Source organism: Heloderma suspectum, chromosome 3, assembly GCF_057233095.1.
Source record: "Heloderma suspectum isolate Gila_16-S chromosome 3, 16-S_ref, whole genome shotgun sequence".
Lineage (NCBI taxonomy): Eukaryota > Metazoa > Chordata > Lepidosauria > Squamata > Helodermatidae > Heloderma > Heloderma suspectum.
In genome coordinates, this window is record NC_139460.1 from 258,077,733 (window position 1) to 258,094,088 (window position 16,356).

The 16,356-nt window shown below is 42.6% G+C and overlaps 2 protein-coding genes across 3 annotated transcripts in view; one reads left to right on the forward strand and one right to left on the reverse strand.

Annotated features, from left to right (window-relative positions):
- The first annotated feature begins 1,534 nt into the window (after positions 1-1,534).
- Positions 1,535-12,794, forward strand: CALHM2 (calcium homeostasis modulator family member 2). Its single transcript, XM_084846418.1, has 3 exons — positions 1,535-1,741; positions 7,493-8,123; positions 9,856-12,794. The coding sequence occupies exons 2-3, from the start codon at positions 7,581-7,583 to the stop codon at positions 10,270-10,272; spliced, it is 960 nt and encodes a 319-aa protein (XP_084702544.1). The 5' UTR covers positions 1,535-1,741; positions 7,493-7,580; the 3' UTR covers positions 10,273-12,794.
- PDCD11 (programmed cell death 11) overlaps positions 12,335-16,356 on the reverse strand; it is a 42,216-nt gene continuing 38,194 nt past the window's right edge. Inside the window, exons 34-36 of one of the 2 annotated variants that reach the window (XM_084846417.1) lie at positions 15,565-15,718; positions 14,651-14,816; positions 12,335-13,201 (exon numbers count right to left, since the gene is read on the reverse strand). In XM_084846417.1, coding sequence (XP_084702543.1) covers positions 13,030-13,201; positions 14,651-14,816; positions 15,565-15,718 — 492 coding nt within the window. In that variant the 3' untranslated portion in view covers positions 12,335-13,029. The remainder of the gene's footprint in view (positions 13,202-14,650; positions 14,817-15,564; positions 15,719-16,356) is intronic. The other variant, XM_084846416.1, reaches the window with a different exon arrangement.

Consider the following 16,356-nt stretch of genomic DNA (forward strand, 5'->3'; position numbering starts at 1 on the left):
CACTCCTGTGAGGTTTGGGCCCTGTCCCTTTATATTACATGGCCAATTCCCCCTCCCTGTATTGAGCAGTGTTCAACCTTTAACAAAAAATTGATGGCATAAAAAAGATGAGAAACTAATGTTTCACTGAATTAATATATATGGCTACCCCCCCCCTTTTTTTTAAGGCAGATAGCATCCCTGAAGTATTGGGGGTGGGGGGAGAGAAAAGATAATCAAATGAATGTTTGAGTAGCTGATTAGTAGGTCTGTCATTTGGCACTTTAAACTTGCCCTGCCAGAAAATGTGGTGTGAATCTTCTCTTTTCTTTGGTACATCTGTATGCATCTGACTATGGACGATCATCAATACAGCACAGAAACGAAGATGCATCCTGGCAGAGGTACTTGAAGGAAACCAAGTATAGCTTGGAAAATAACCTCCAGATTGCTCCAGCAAGCAATTTTAAAACTCGTCACAAAACCACTTCTTACTCATCATTTCTTTTTCATTACCATGTGCTTCCTTTGTCACATAGCAGAGACTAAAGGCTAACTCCTAACAATTAATTAGCCGTCTCATCTTATGAGACAAACAGACTTGGTACAACCCTTCCTTTCCTCTTTTTTTACATAGCCTGCCATCTGTCTGCCTTGCCTTCTCCATTCGATGAACTGTCCACCCCACCCCGTATCATTCATTCTACCCTCCCTTCCCTTTCAGCATGCTTTGTGCCTCATTGTGCTCTGTGCTGTCTCTGGAACACAGACTTCATAGTGGGTCCTCTCAATACCTGCTTCTTTCTTGCAACAGCTCACTCTGACACTACTCACTAATAGGTTTGACGGTATAGGCCAGCCTCGCCCAACCTGGCGCCCTCCAGATGTTGGCTGGAGGTTTTGAGAGTTGTGGTCCAACACATCTGGAAGGCACCAGGTTGGGGGAGGCTGGCATAGGCTCTTGTCTATTTTCTGCACTCTTCAGCTCAAAGCCTGCCACATGGCTATTTGTGTCTAGGAAAAGAATGAGTAAGGAGGTGGGGATGTGAAGCATGAAAGCCGTACATATGAAGCCTGAGAAATGTGCAGCGATAAAAGAAACATGGAATGACACAGAATGTTACAGGGAGTGCAGATGCCGCTGTCTTCCTTTTGTAATCCTCCTACAATGAGGCGTTTCAATTGCACAGTAAAAACCTCGTCTGGAAGCACCCTATTTCACAGTAGCCTGAGATTTCCTAGGCAAAAGCCTACAACATCCCATAAAATAACTGCAATGGGTACTCATTGTGCTAACAAAACCATCTTGTAAATGCAAGAACCCTTTAATCAAGCCTCTGCAACAGGAGGCACAAGTTCTTTCCTTCTGCTGCCAAGCCATCTTGATCTGGCTACGGAGTAGCGCATTTCATTTTTTCCATGGATTTTCCTCCACTGCCTTCTCCTTAAAGGCACAATGTTTTCTCTGAAAACAACAGAATAGAGCTGGCCTCTTCTTTTCCTCTCTTTCCCTCCCCGCCTGTACAATCTCCACCCTTGCCTGAAGACTTTCCCCTCCCCTCTCGCATGAAAAAAGGCCCTTTGACAGCAAAAGGAAACTGCTGGGACCTAAGACGCCCGCTCTTTTGAACCATTTCTTTTTTCAGCGGCAGTTTCTACATCCAATCCTCATGTGCAGGACTGCTCAATGCACTTGGAATAAATTCAGAAGTCACGTGGTCAGCTCAAGAAGCTCAGGAAATTGGTTTAGAGACCCCCCGAAGTAAGTGAATTATGTTTTTCTCGTCATGTTCCGTTTTGGTCTTGGGAAACCAAGACTTTCTGAAAATAAAACATACATCCCAACATAGCTAATAAAGATATCCATTTGTGATACAAAAAGTCCCCCTCCCCAAAGATGGAGGGCTCCTATTATTAGCTCTGTTCTAAGCAGGAAAAAAGTTTGCTGGGCTGCCGGATATCATAGCTAGAGAACTAGAACTAATCACGCCTGTTAGAACGCCTGTTTTCTCCCACTGTGAAGACTTAGCAAAACATTTTTTGTCCAGCTAGCAGAAACTAACTAGAACGCCCGGCTGGTTTACACACAACACTTCACATGCTACGGTCCTCTGCGCTCTATATGAATATGAACACATCTTGCAGATCATTAAACAACAGAATCCACTTTCAAGGGGTCTTTTTATTTTCTGTTGATTTCAATAAGCTCTGCACAATACCAGTTTTAAAACAATTAAATTGCATCCTTACAGATCAGCAAATCATTGCGTTTTGTTTTGTTCTGTTTGGGGTTGTTTTTAACAGTCAGGCCTCAAGCTAGGGTGGGGCTCTCAGGCACCAGGATGACCCGTGAGATGTCAGGCATATATATTTTTAGCATTTTTGTTCCAAGTGACTTCATGGCATAAGAGTAATAGATTCCATAAGGCCAGGGGAGGGCAACATAGTGCCCTCCAGATGTTTTACACTACAACTCCCATAATCCCCAACAATTGGCCATGCTGACTGGGGTTTATGGGGATTGTAGTCCAAAACATCTGGAGGGTGCCAGGTTGCCTACCCCTGTGCTAGGTTACTAGAGCCCTAAACCTTGCATTTATGTATTCCTGAGGATTACAAGGCATAGGGAGGGAGAGAAAGTCACCTCTTCCCAAATGTTTTGGTGATCTAAGGCACTAGGATCTGGAATTGCTGCCTGAAAGCTCAGTTCAGAGAACTGATGTGGATTCAGCCCTTCAGTCTCCAGATGACATGACTCAGGCACATATTTGAATACAGAGAAAGGAATTTCCCAATTCTGTCTCACGCACTTCCATAACCATTCTTAATTGCCACTATCACCCGTACTGTCTTGCAAGTACAGGGACTGTGGATGCAGAAGCATTCCTGCTGCAACCTTTAATTTAAGGATGGGAAATGTGTGGCCAGATGTTGTTGGGCTCTAACTCCATCACCCCTCACCATTGGCTATGCAGTCTAGGGCAGATAGGAGTTGTAGTTCAATAACATCTGGAGGGCCACATGTTCCCAAACCCTGCTTTAGATGATGGATTAATAAATTAAGATGTTAACTGACTAACATTTATTATATTTATCAGTCAGGGCAAATTTTATTTCGAGGGCAGTGTCAGGTGCTGCACAGATCACAAAGTGGTCTGATGGGTCAGCCACTACTTCCCTACTCCTTGCACCACCAGGGCTGCAAGTCAGAAAAGGAAATTGCAGGTAGTTCAAGCCAAGATGCTAACTCTACAGACCAAAATCCTCCAGACCCTAGGAATCAGGTGATCCTGGAACGCCAGCCCCATGCCACTGCCTTCCATATAGCTACAACCTGTGCTGCATTTCCTCAGCTGGGCAACTTGTAGCTGAAGGAAGCTTCTATGCTTCTCCACTGTGTATGCGTCTCCCACCTGGTACTTCCTGAATCATCAGCTATTGGGAGCTGGACCCTGCCAACGTTCAGACCTGAGCATTTGAGTTTATTCTGAGACCGTTTTGGTTCTGCAGCATAGCTGTAATACAGAATGAAAAATCAAATATTAAAACTTTCCTTCTTATGAGGAATGATAGCTCTTGTGGGTTTTTGTTTGTTTATTTTATTGTTTGTTTATTAAATTGTACTTTATCTTACACTTCCTTCACTATCTCAAAAAGGCAATTTATTTTAATTGTATTGATTGATCAGTTAAATAGCAGATGATGAATCAAGAAAAAATGCTGAACTGGTGAAACTGTCCTAGTATACACCTAAATGTATACTAGATTTCAATGCAAACTACAGTTCCAGATTGGCTTTAGCTGAGCCTGGCGCATAGTGAGGATGCAGTAGTGTGTGACCCAGAAAACCATGCATGCACCACACCTGTCTTCCTCTGGCAGTTCGTTTTTATGCTAAGCAGATGCCCATGAGCTGATGCAAGGCACAAGTCAGCGAACACAATCCTATCAAATAAATGTAAAGTATTCCACAACACATTCATAGTTAATTTTAATCCCCCTGCCCCCGAAATGAGAGGTTTAGTTAAAATAAAGCTGAGGAAAATATTAAAAGGGTCAAATCTTTTCAGAAAGTATTTAAAATGTATTATTTATTATTATAGTTATATCACACATCTTTCAAGGAACCCAAGGTGGGTTACACAGTCCTTCTCTTCATTTTATCCCCACAACAACCCTGTGAGGTAGGTTAGGCTGAGAGTCAGTGACTGGCCAAAAGTCATCCAGTGAGCTTCATGGCCAAGTGGGGACTAGAACCCAGGTTTACCAAGTTCCAGTCCAATACTCTAACCATTACACTGCACTGGCTCTCAATAAATAAAGTAACCTTCCTCTGCTCTCTGCCAGCTTTGATGCCAGGGGCATCAAAGTAATCGCCAGCAGTCTGCCTTGCTGCTTCAACCACCTTGGCAGACTCCATGTTTACAATTAAGGATCTCAGGGCTGGACAAGACACCTGAGAGGGTAAATCCTTAGTTGTTTAGATCTTGCAACCCAAGGGCCAAATTCAGTTTTGGAGAAGCTGTGGGGGGAGAGGCTGCATTCCAGTGGGGAGCAGGGCTGAAGGCAAAGGGGAGTGCAGCCAACAAACAAAAAACACCCAAATATGAGCATATTTGAGGCTAACGCTCTTACTGCCAGCAGCTAAGCCTTGCATGAAGCATTACAACCTTTTAGATGGGAGAGGGGGGAGATCACACAAGTTAGGCCACCTGGGGAACCCCAGAGAGCCAGACTGGGACCGCAGGTGGGCCAGATTTGCCCCATGGACCTGAGGTCCAAGAACCCCGATTTAGTCCAAACCCCAAACTCATAACCATATCGATACAAAATGATGACATTGGAACAAAACAAACCTTAGCTTAATGTGAGGGGCAATGCTAGAATTACTCATTTGGGGAAGAGATCCCTGGCCAGATAACATACAGACACGTGTGTGTGTGTGTGTGTGTGTGTGTGTCTGTATGTGTGTGAGAGAGAGCTAGAGTGTATATATATACACACACAGAGGCCACAAGCACCATTCCTCCCAGCTACCTTCACAGGTTCCTATTCCAAGGTTGGAAGTTGGAGAGGCGGGACAGGCAGTTTTTAAACTGAAAACCATCTCCGTGCATTAATTTCTTAAAATTCATACTCAGCCATTAACCTATGGCGTTTAACACCTGCTTTGCTGTGATTTATAAAGCTATGCTATTTTTCTGGTCAGAAGTGTAGGGTAGCTACAAGATTAATATTTTGCAGGAATTTTTTTTAAGGCAACTGCTAATACTTGCTACCCCTGGAGTCATCCTTTCTTCATAGGCACAGTGATGGGGAGTAAATGGGTGGAAACTAGCATGGGGTGGCAACAGATCCTGGGGCCATGGTAAAAAAGAAAAAGGCATTGCTATTAATTTTCATGGTGTGGAGGGACCACAGCTCAGTGGTAGAGCCTGTGCTTTGCATGCAAATGGTCCCAGGATCAATCCATGGTATCTCCAGTTTAAGATGTTCAGGTAGCCCAGTCAGAATAGATAATACTGGGCTAGGGGGAGAAATAGTCTGACCTGGCAAGGCTGGCCCTCCCAATTGGTGGGGTGAATCCCTTGCCTCAGATGGTAGAGCAGGAGAAGTGGCCAATTGCATGATCCCTCCTCCTCACCAAGAGGGCCCCAACCTCATATAAGGCAGCTTCCTATGTTTATTGAAAGGGATGTGTGGCTCCATCATGTCCTACTTGTGAGCTTGTAGAGGCACATGACCTGGCTGCGCACTGGTGCTGCATACAGAGGGCTGGACCTGGACTAGATGGGCCTTTGGTTTGACCCAGAAAGTCAGTCCTTAAGTCCTTGTGTATTGTGATGATCCATGCACAGAGCCTCCCTCCCCCTCTCCGCCCTTGCAAACTCTTAACTTGCATGAAAAGCCACAATGGGATAGGATAGGACCCCATCCCGCCCCTTTGAAATTTGACATGGTGTTTCTGAGTGTGAGGCACATTAGAATGGTCCATTGGAAACAGTTCCCCTAAAGCGTTTCCCACTTCTGCTGATTCAGTTCCTTTTACTCCTGTGGTTATGTGCACAAGTGATGAGGTGTGGTCCTTTCCCTCTGCATTTTCTGTGCCAAACACACATTAGTCATGCTATCACTAGAGGGCATTCAGTGACACATTATGCGCACTGCTCAAAAGAGGTACACAGTGGCTACACTTGTTAGGCTGTGTGAGCCAAGGACTCAAGCTGCCCTTGTTACTCCCATTGACTCAAAATAGTCAGACCATAACTATTTACTCATTGTTCTATCTGTCAAGTGCTATTAAGTCAGCCCAACCCATTCAGACTAATAAGCTCATGCTAATAATGCCACAACAACAACAGCCTGGTCAGAGAGATAAGTGTCGTAACTAGTGAATAAAATCACAACAAACATGAGGAGCTCTCTGTTTCACGCTCACACAGCAAAGCTGGCAGCAAAGCAAGTTGGAACCCAAGATGAGCAGCCATTCTCGACTCTAATAATTGTATTTCTTCATTGCAAGCTCCAAAGAATACCAGTGGGACATTAAAGCTCATCTCAACAAGTTGATGGGTTAAGGTAAGACTAGGTTGACTGTTCTTTTGTAAGAAGTGGGCAGATGAGATAGGAATCAAAGGCAACTGGGGGACAGAAATTGCTCACTAAGTGCAGGAATCGTTAGTCCATTCTACTTTTTTAAGTACAGATTAATAGAACCTGCTTGTAAGCTGGCATAGAGCAGAGGAAGGTTACCTTATTTATTGAGAGCCAGTGTGGTATAGTAGTTAGAGTGTTGGACTGGGACTCAGGAGATCCCAGGAGTTCAAGCCCCTACTCAGTCATGAGGCTCACTGGGTGACTTTGGGCCAGTCACTGATGTTCAGCCTAACCTACCTCACAGGGTTGTTGTGCGGGTAAAATGGAGAGGATGATGACCATATAAGCTGCATGGGGTTCTTTGGAGGGGAAAAAAGGTGGGCTATAATTGTAATAAATAAAATATAAAATATTTGCATATCCTCTATATTTGACAGAGCGAAAATAAGTACACTTCAGTGAAGGTGGATTTTGTGACATACACCCTCCCCAAGAACCAGTGAAAGATCAACATCAAAATGTCTAACCATCTAGCACTAGAGAGCACATGTTGTATTAAAATGGCATACATGCCTATGCTTTTATTGTCACACATTTCACTCCTAATATAATGTTACATTTCAATAAATGGGAGTAGCAGTGTTGAGATCCACTGCCCCAGTAAGACAGACAGGATTGTACCAAACAGTTAGCAGGCAATTTCTAGTACTAGGTAGGGATCAAATATATACCAAACCCCAGCATACATTGTAAAACATAGCATTTTAAATATAGTGCGTGCATACAATTGTGCGTAAGTGCTCATAGGATTGTTATTAAATAGGTACAATTGCAGTGCATGTTACTATACCTCTTGATTTTTGGCAACCATAAAATGTTTAATTCCCAATTCTTAGTGATGACTCTATTGTTGCAGCCCACGGAAAGGTGAGAAGACCAAGTTTCTTTAACCATCTCCTCCACGTCACGATACTGAAAGTTCCAGCTGGACAGAAAAAAGTAAAATGGCTGCCCTCATTGCTGAAAACTTCCGTTTCCTCTCACTCTTTTTCAAGAGCAAAGATGTGATGATTTTCAATGGCCTGGTGGCCCTGGGCACTGTTGGAAGTCAAGAACTTTTCTCTGTGGTTGCTTTCCATTGCCCATGCTCCCCGGCCAGGAACTATATCTATGGTCTGGCAGCCATAGGTGTACCAGCCCTGGCCCTGTTCGTCATTGGTGTCATCTGGAACAATCACACTTGGAACCTGGTAGCTGAGTGCCACAAACGAGGAACCAAGAATTTTTCAGCTGCAGCCAACTTCTTGATCTTCAGCTCAGTTATGGGACGGGCTGCAGTAGCTCCTGTCACATGGTCAGTGATCTCACTGCTTCGTGGAGAAGCCTATGTCTGTGCCTTGAGTGAATTCATGGATCCCACCTCCCTGGATAAATTTCCACCTGGCTACGGAGCAGATACCATGGCCAGGTTTCCTTGTAATGATCTGCCAGGCAACGTAACGATATTTAAAGATGAAGTTATAAGACGATTAAAATATGAGTCTCAGGTATTGTATTTTACTTACTTGTTCATATGAAGTGGAGAAGAAAATGCTGCCTCCTGGACAGAATATGGAGAAATCTGTTTTGATGTCCAATATGTGTGCTTGTGGTGTTTAAGGTTTGGCACATACATGAGAAGCTGTAAGTTCCTGAATTCAGTATAAACTGGTTAATTCTAATGAATTTGTTGACTTGTCCTGTTATTAATCCGAAGCACCATTCTTATCTATAGTTATTGTAAAAACTCATATTGTGCTAACAGCCTTGCATTTTACAAACAACGGTTCAGTGTGATAGTATGCCCCTGGGTTTTCTCTAGAACAGCCTTCCTGAAGCCTGGTGCCCTCCAGATGTGTTGGACTACAACTCCCAGCATGGGGATGTCAGGAGTTGTAGTCCAACACATCTAGAGGGCACCAGGGTTGGGGAAGGCTGCTCTAGAATGAGTCATGTGATCATTTACCCATCTGCTCTTCTAATCAACACTTGGCTGCTAGTTTAGCTTTTTCTAGCTGCTCCAACCCAACCAGCAAAAAGCAAGATGGCTGATCTACAAGTTTTTGTAGCCCAGTCCTTGGCATCTTTATTTGGGAATCAACCCCACTGAATTCACGCATGCTTACTCTCTAGTAATCCATAGGATACAACCTATGCTGAATTTTAAGCTTCAGTCTGGCCACTGGAAGCTTTGCTAACCACACTCTTTATTTCTCTACATTTAATTACCAACTCTGGGGATTTGTTCCTATATAATATAATTAATGTTGGTAGCCAACCCCTATATTGTATCTAAACCTAGATTCCTATGCCCATGTAAACACTTAATTATGCTGTATCTAGAGGCAAGAGTTGCTAACACCACTAAATGTAAAAGCAGAGTACTGTTAGAGCAGTGTACACTGCTAAATGTAACAGGAGTGCACTATAAACACTCATCAAAATGTCACAAAGTGGCAAGCAGGCTTGTGATATTTCATTTGGCCCTAATAAAGATACTACATTACTGTTGCTTTTGGATTGTTTTTCTAATGGACCATCACAGTATCTGACAGCTACATAGGGAGTTTGGAAGTTAATGCACGTGCAAGTTTTGGATGGCCTAGTCTTTATTGCTGTATAAGGCATACACTAGGGACCTTTATCCTAATTTTTCATATCTCAAAGGGATGCTGAGATCCTTTTTAAATTTCACATTGGTTGCATTTAAGCTTCTCTCTTAAACCTTGAAAAAGAGAGACCTGTTTGCTCTTAAAATGTACAGTGAGGTAGATGTTCAGGATTCCCGATTCCTAGTCCGGAAAAAACTTCAACCATGAGTTAAATCCAAAGCTTGTAGTTACTAAAAGATATGTTCAGTTGCTTTTCAGGGTGGAAGATAGCAATGGTTCTTCTGCATTTATGCTCATAGTGCTTAATTGCCATAAACTCAGAATTTATCTGGACTTGAAAAAATATTGAACTCAGGCATTGAACTTCCTCCTCAAGGGAATAAAATGAAGGCAGGCTGTTCAGTTCGGGCCCACAGCTCAATGCATATTATCCAGCCTTCCACGACATGATCTCAGAAGTTTTAGACTACAATGCCCATCAGCCCCAGCCAGCATGGCCAATAGTCAAGAATGCTGGGAGAGGTCATCTAAAACATTTGGAGAGCCCCAGGTCGTGGAAGGCTGCATTACGCTAACAAGCAAAACATAACCAAACCCTGTTCCACTTTTATTTTGTCCTTCTCTTCAGCTGTTTGGGTGGATGCTCATCGGTGCAGTTGCAGTTCTTATATTCATCACCAAGTGCCTGAAACACTGCTGCTCACCACTCAGCTACCGACAGGAGGCTTACTGGGATCAATACCGCTCCAGTGAGGCCAGGCTCTTCCAACGCACTGCTGAGATACACTCCAAGGTTGTGGCTGCCAACAGTGTTAGAAACTTCTTTGGCTTTGTATACTTAGATAAGGAGGAGGAGGAGTTGGTACAGAAGTTTCCTGTGGAGGATGTCCAGCCTAGGCCACAATGGGACGCCATTACTGGGGTCTATATCTACCGGGAGAATAAGGGCTTCCCCCTCTACAGCCGTCTCCATAAATGGGCCAAAAACCTGACAGGAAACAACTTAGGTCCTGAAAGTCAAGAAACAGCCTTCCTAGCTACCTAACGGAGGCTGCAATTCTGTACACACTCAATAGGACTTACAGCACGATTCTGTGCCCTTCTACTCAGAATTAAGCGTCCAGCACTCTTGGTATCTCCATGTTGTAAGTTACCTCCATTTTATTTGTTGACCAAACTCTTCGCAAACCTATGGCTGATGGATTTGATGTGAATTACCATCCATGTGACACAGATGGACTACATCTCAGACCAAGAGCTGAAGGAGGAGCGAAGCCCAATTTTAACAGTGTTAAACTGGGAAGTCCTTTCCCAAAATATGATCACAAGCTTGCTGCCCAGACAGAAAACAATAATACATCTAAAGACTGGTGCAAGATGAGAACAGGTCTTCCTGGTCTGATACACAGAGAAGGCCTCTCACTGGCATATCTCCATGTAGAAGAGGAAGAGGGGGAAGATGAACTGGATGCTCAGCCTCCCAACCAGAGATGCTGCAGTGTTTTCCCTCCACATTTTTGAGACAATAAAATGCTATCAGGCAGCCTCATTGTTACCACTGCCTTAACTTATCTTTCTTTGGCATACTTCCTTCAGAACACCTCAAATCATATAAACATTACAGAGAAACAAAAATGTCAGCAAGCAACAAGATCTGGCAGATGAGGACTATCTCAGGAACTGATTCAGGTTAAGGATAGATGGGACTGTCCATATTCTGCTTCTGTGAGTGGCAGCTGCTCTGCTATTCCTCCACTGGATTTAAAAACAACAACATCCTAACTAGATTGGATTAACTTTTAATGGACAAAGTTCTGCTTTGAAAAAAGAGAGACCTGCAGAATTGAACTTGGCAACACTTTTTCTATGTATGGCCCTTGCACGTTAACCTACTTGTGCTGCACTTTGAATGATAATTGTCTCTTGTCTAAAGGTCAGCAGACAGTAGCCTTTATACAAGCCTCATAGTAGTTTGGGGGCCAGCCTTTTGTAATTAAAAAAAATGTATACATTCAGTTGCGAGGCAAGTAGGAAAGTAAAGCAAGATGCTCTTAGAGACAACTGTCTGAAGAGCAGGATAAAAATTCCCCAAATACTCTAGTTATCAATAGGAGCTGCTGTTGGGACAAAGTCAAAAGCCATCCTATAATGAATAAAAGGTGCTAAGATCTTCCTTTTTCTAACTGACTGTCATAACCCCTGCCTCATATTTTGATTTAATGCTTCCCATATGCAGTTCTTTTCAAACGCTGTTGTAATTTTCAATGGCTTTTAAGATTATCTTTCGATCTTACTTATCCCTATACATATTGCTAATTTGCCATGTAAGTAAAAACATTCATGCTATGTAAGCTGAAGTCTTGTTTTGTCATTTATCAGAATTAATACCAGTAAATGGTGGCAGTCACATTTTAGGTGACTATTAACTTTCACCATACTCTCGATCTGACTTTTAATACATTCACAAGAAGATTTTTATGGGACTGTCACATTGATTACATTAAACCAGTAACTTTTCCTTGCCACAAAACTTAGCTTTAGAACACGTGTCTGTCACATATACAAATCTCTAGGTTTTGCTATTTTCTCCTAAGCATAGCATCCTTCACTAGTGGTATACATGTGTCCCAGTACTACTATGCAAATGATAAGAAATTTTGATCATGGGTAAAATCCAACACAAGTCCTATTTAGGGTAGACCCATTGAAATGAATGGGACTTAAGCTAGTCATGATTTTACCCCATATTTATATCAGTTTTGTGTCTTTTGACAAGGACTACCATAGTATATAGGGGAAGGAAGCCAGAGGAGCTGGGATGAAAATAAAAAGGGACAAAGCCTATGAAGACTGCTAAAGTTTACGAGACTGGATTTAGGACATCACTCCTACATTTAAAAAAATCTTCACATGACTTGAGCTCTTTTTAACTAGTTATAAAAACTACATTCTCAGGATTTTGTGAAGTGCAGATGGAGAAGAAAAAATACGGAGGTTTTTTCCTCAGAAAGTGTTTCCAGTTTGAGGCACAGTGATGGGACAAATCAGGTGGAATTAGAGAACTATTCTCATCTACTATACCAAGGAGGCAACAGAATGCAATCTTTCAGCTTTTAGGCCTTAAATATGTGTATTTTTTATAGAAGGGCTAAAAAGTAACAACACTAACATGATTTTTTAGGCCTATGTGTATAAAACATGAAATATCAACAAGCAACCACAATACATATATATTGGCATTGATAAAAGTTCTCTCTAATTCAGAGGGATAGGTATGTGTATGAGAATTAATACAGGTATCAAGCAAGACAAGCCGTTTCATTAACTTATGGCAGAACACACATCCTAGAATACTGGTAGAGGAAAGACACCAGAAATATTCCTTTCTACTCTGAGATGAAAAGAAGAAAAAGGAGGCTTATAAATATAATTTCAATGCATTTAATGAGCAATGCCATCACCACAGGAAAGTAAATGGTAGTCTGGGCGGCTTTCTATAAATTACTAATTTTTGTTTAAAAAAATGTGTTTGTTTTCACAAATCAGTATTAAATAAAGCTCTAAACTTAAATTCTTATATTTAAAAGTTTTCGGAAGGTACAAAAGGTATTGACATTTATAGGGGTTATGCTCTTATACAGTTCTTGATAAGTCATGGTGATTTGGTCCTGGGTAACCCAATCTACTGTAGAGGCCATCAGGAAATGCAGTAAGCAGGGATGCTCTCCTTCCTACAACAGCGATACACTTCTCGATGCCCAGGGGTAGCAAGCAAGACACCAAAGTCTGCCAGCTTCAGAACTTAGCTCTCAGCAAGACTGCTCTTGGATTCCACGTATTCCAGTGCGGCTGCCTTCACAGCCTGGACTGTTTCTGCTGTGCCATACTTCTTCTCATACTCCAGGTTCCGCTTAAATAAAAACTTCATCTTCTTTGCTGCTAGGCTTAGGTGTATTACTCGCTCAAAAATGTCCCTGTGGAAAACATGAAAGACTGTTCAGAATACAGTTTGATTATCAGATGTCTCCTTTGTTTTAAAATGGCCTGTTAGGGATGTGTGTGCACACGCCACATATCTGTCACATTCTCTTTCAGAGCCCATGCCTCTTTCAGGGGTTGCTATGCAATCATAAGCAATGGAAACCAATATAGAGGGCAAAGACCTGTACGGGAGAAGCTGATCTGGATTCAAAGCTTCCTTGCCTACTGGGAGCAGTTTATTAGCAAGGTATCCAACAACCAGAAAGATCCAAGATACTGCCCTCCAGAAATCCAACCTGCCCTATCTAAAAAAAAACCCCATAGCATGTACACTCACATGGAAGCTTTAAGATTACCAACACCTTCAAGAGGCTATTCACAGAGCTTCTGACATTAGCACAAGCTTCAGATCTCTCCAGATGTACATCATCCTTCAGAGCTCAGTATGCATGCTCTGAGAGGTACATCTCTTTGGTACATAGCCCCTGTTCTATCAAACGTTGAGAACACTTGAGACTTCAGAAACCTACAAGCTCTTTATGGATATGGTACAAACACCCCAGACTGAAAAGAGAATTTCTAGTCTAGGTGCAGGCTTGTGTCCGTCTGGGGCAAGGTTCACATATAACAGAAAGCCATCGTTTCCTGCTAAGAGAACAAACTGCAGCTGGCCTCAGGTTTGTGCACCCCCTTCAAGGCTCATACATATGACAGGAAGCCATGGTTTCCCATTACGCCTGAACCCAGCCTGGATGCTCTAAGTGGTTTGCCAGAATTGGCACGTGCTGAACAGCCTCTGCATTTCCTCAGGAAGTAAGACGAGCAGTGGCATGTTCAGAAAAGTATATTTCTACAAAATTTGGCAAGGAAGAAAAAGCATAATCAGTCGTGCTTCTAGGGCAGGCTGTCTGTAGTTTCAACAATCACAAAACACTACCGTTGTGCTTTTCTGAAGTAGGATGAACAGATCTGTAAAGTTTGATCTCGCTCAGTTTCTCATTCTTTCAACATCCAAGTTAATTCCATCTGGTTTTCATAGTTTGTGGGGGGTTTAAAACTTCACACAAAAATTTGTACAAATTTTCATGTGCATTTCTTGAAGTGTACACATGTTTAATGCATTTCTCAAAAGATATGGACTTTTATATGTACTTTTCCAAATATATTTTACAAGCAATTTCCCACTAAAATAAAGTGTTTTTGTACACATCTCTCTATAATATAAACGTATGTGTGCTTTTCTGTAATGCAGACATTTCTGTGCAGTTTCCAGTAGTGTGGATTTGGTATGTTGCTTTGGCAACTTTCAGTGTTATATTTTCTCACAAAAACCAAGCCACCCAGCTTGCCTTAATTTCAAGCCCAGTAGGCATTCCCTATGTTGTACTCAACATATGTCCTATGTTGTTTGGAAGTCCCAACTTTCCCATACCAGTACTCACCGTACTTCCTTTTGGCTGCCATGTTTTATCATCATGTCTATGTACACTGACCAGAGGTCTGTCCGTTTTGGATATGTGCTCAGAGTATTCTCAAAAATGGCCTTGCCATGCTCTGGATCACCCAATTGGAACTCCAGCTGCGCCAGCTTTGAAATCACATCCACATCTGAAACAGGGCAAAAGCACCTTTTAAAGTGTTCTTTGTAGTAGTCATCACTGCTTCTGCTGAAGAGTTTAAGGATGCTACAGTTTCTTTGGGAATATACCATTATTAGTGAATTAGGATTCCCTGCTAGTAAATTCTCAGAGTAAATAAGCAAACTAAAAATTTAAATCTTTTTTTTATTTTGCAAAATCTGCATTATTTATTGTGGCTGAAAATTTTCTCATCGTAATATTTAGGTTTCTTTCAGTGTGTAGGCAGGGGAGGAAAAACGAAATGCCTTAAGCCAGCGTTTCCCGACCTGATGCCTTCCACATGTTGGAATGCAACTCCCATCATCCCCAGCCAGGCTGGCCATTGGCCATCTGGAGGGCACCAGGCTGGGGATGGTTGCATTAAGCAATGAAGACAGGAGGATATCAAGAAACCATGAGCCCAATCTGAGTGATGAAATACCTGTCCTGGTTTCTCAAATGTCTGGTAAACTGCATCATGAGGAGTGCTTTTACGCAGTGCACTGCAGTTATTTTAAGAAATCTTCCTATCAGAAGTGGTGCCCCCACCCACACAAATCCCTAACTGCTTTTTAAACTCTCAAATAAAAAAGGGGGTTATCAAGGAAGCTACTGAAAAACTTCATAGACTTCCTAACTTTCTGCCATTCCTAGATGTCTGTGCTGCCCAAGCAAGCAATAAGGAATCTAAATGCCAGTCATGGGGCAAACACACAGACGGAACAAGCGGTCCTTACGTTCTGTGTCTGGCAAGCACTTCAGGGCACGTGGGAGGAGCCTGTGAGCCGCTTCCACCAAGCCTCTTCTCAGGAGGAATGTGGCATACTTTACCCACACAGACTTTTCCTGACGGAAGCGCTTTAGCATTGTATTGTACAGGTCATCAGCTTCCTGAAAGGAACAGCACAGAGAAGAGATCATTCTAAACACGGAAACATACTTCTGATCCTATGATTTAGAGAACAGTAGTTATTTCTTGTTCTGAGATTTATTCAAAGCAGGTGCAGACCCCATGCATGGGACTCCAAAAAAACCACAAAAAAGAATGTTATGGATCAAAACTAGAAGTCAGGATTCTAGTTACACTGCACATATTCTAAACCTGGCTTTTGCAAACATACTGGCTCCATGCCTGGATTCCCTGCCTTCCAGCAACTGCAAAAATTAATGGTGGCCACTCCTGTGGCTGGTCCAGTAACAAGCACCAAGTCCCAGGGACCAAGGAGATCCCGGCATTGAACAGATGAAAGAAACAGTGATGGTTTGAAAACCTCTGCTTTCTGTTTTCTCCAGCTTCCACCTGTAAAAGTTCCACCCCTTTAGATTCCTCCCCCAGCTTCTGTGACTCAACTTTCAGAATCATAGAATCATAGAATAGTAGGGTTGGAAGGGGCCTACAAGGCCATCGAGTCCAACCCCCTGTTCAATGCAGGAATCCAAGTCAGAGCATCCCTGACAGATGGCTGTCCAGCCTCGTCTTGAAGGCCTCCAGTGTGGGAGAGCCCACCACCTCCCCAGGTAATTGGTTC

Excerpts from the sequence above, each read along its gene's own strand:
- CALHM2 (XM_084846418.1), top strand. The coding sequence starts at position 7,581 with ATGGCTGCCCTCATTGCTGAAAACTTCCGTTTCCTCTCACTCTTTTTC. Across the intron at positions 8,124-9,855 it reads GATTAAAATATGAGTCTCAG|CTGTTTGGGTGGATGCTCAT; the intron begins GTATTGTATTTT and ends CCTTCTCTTCAG.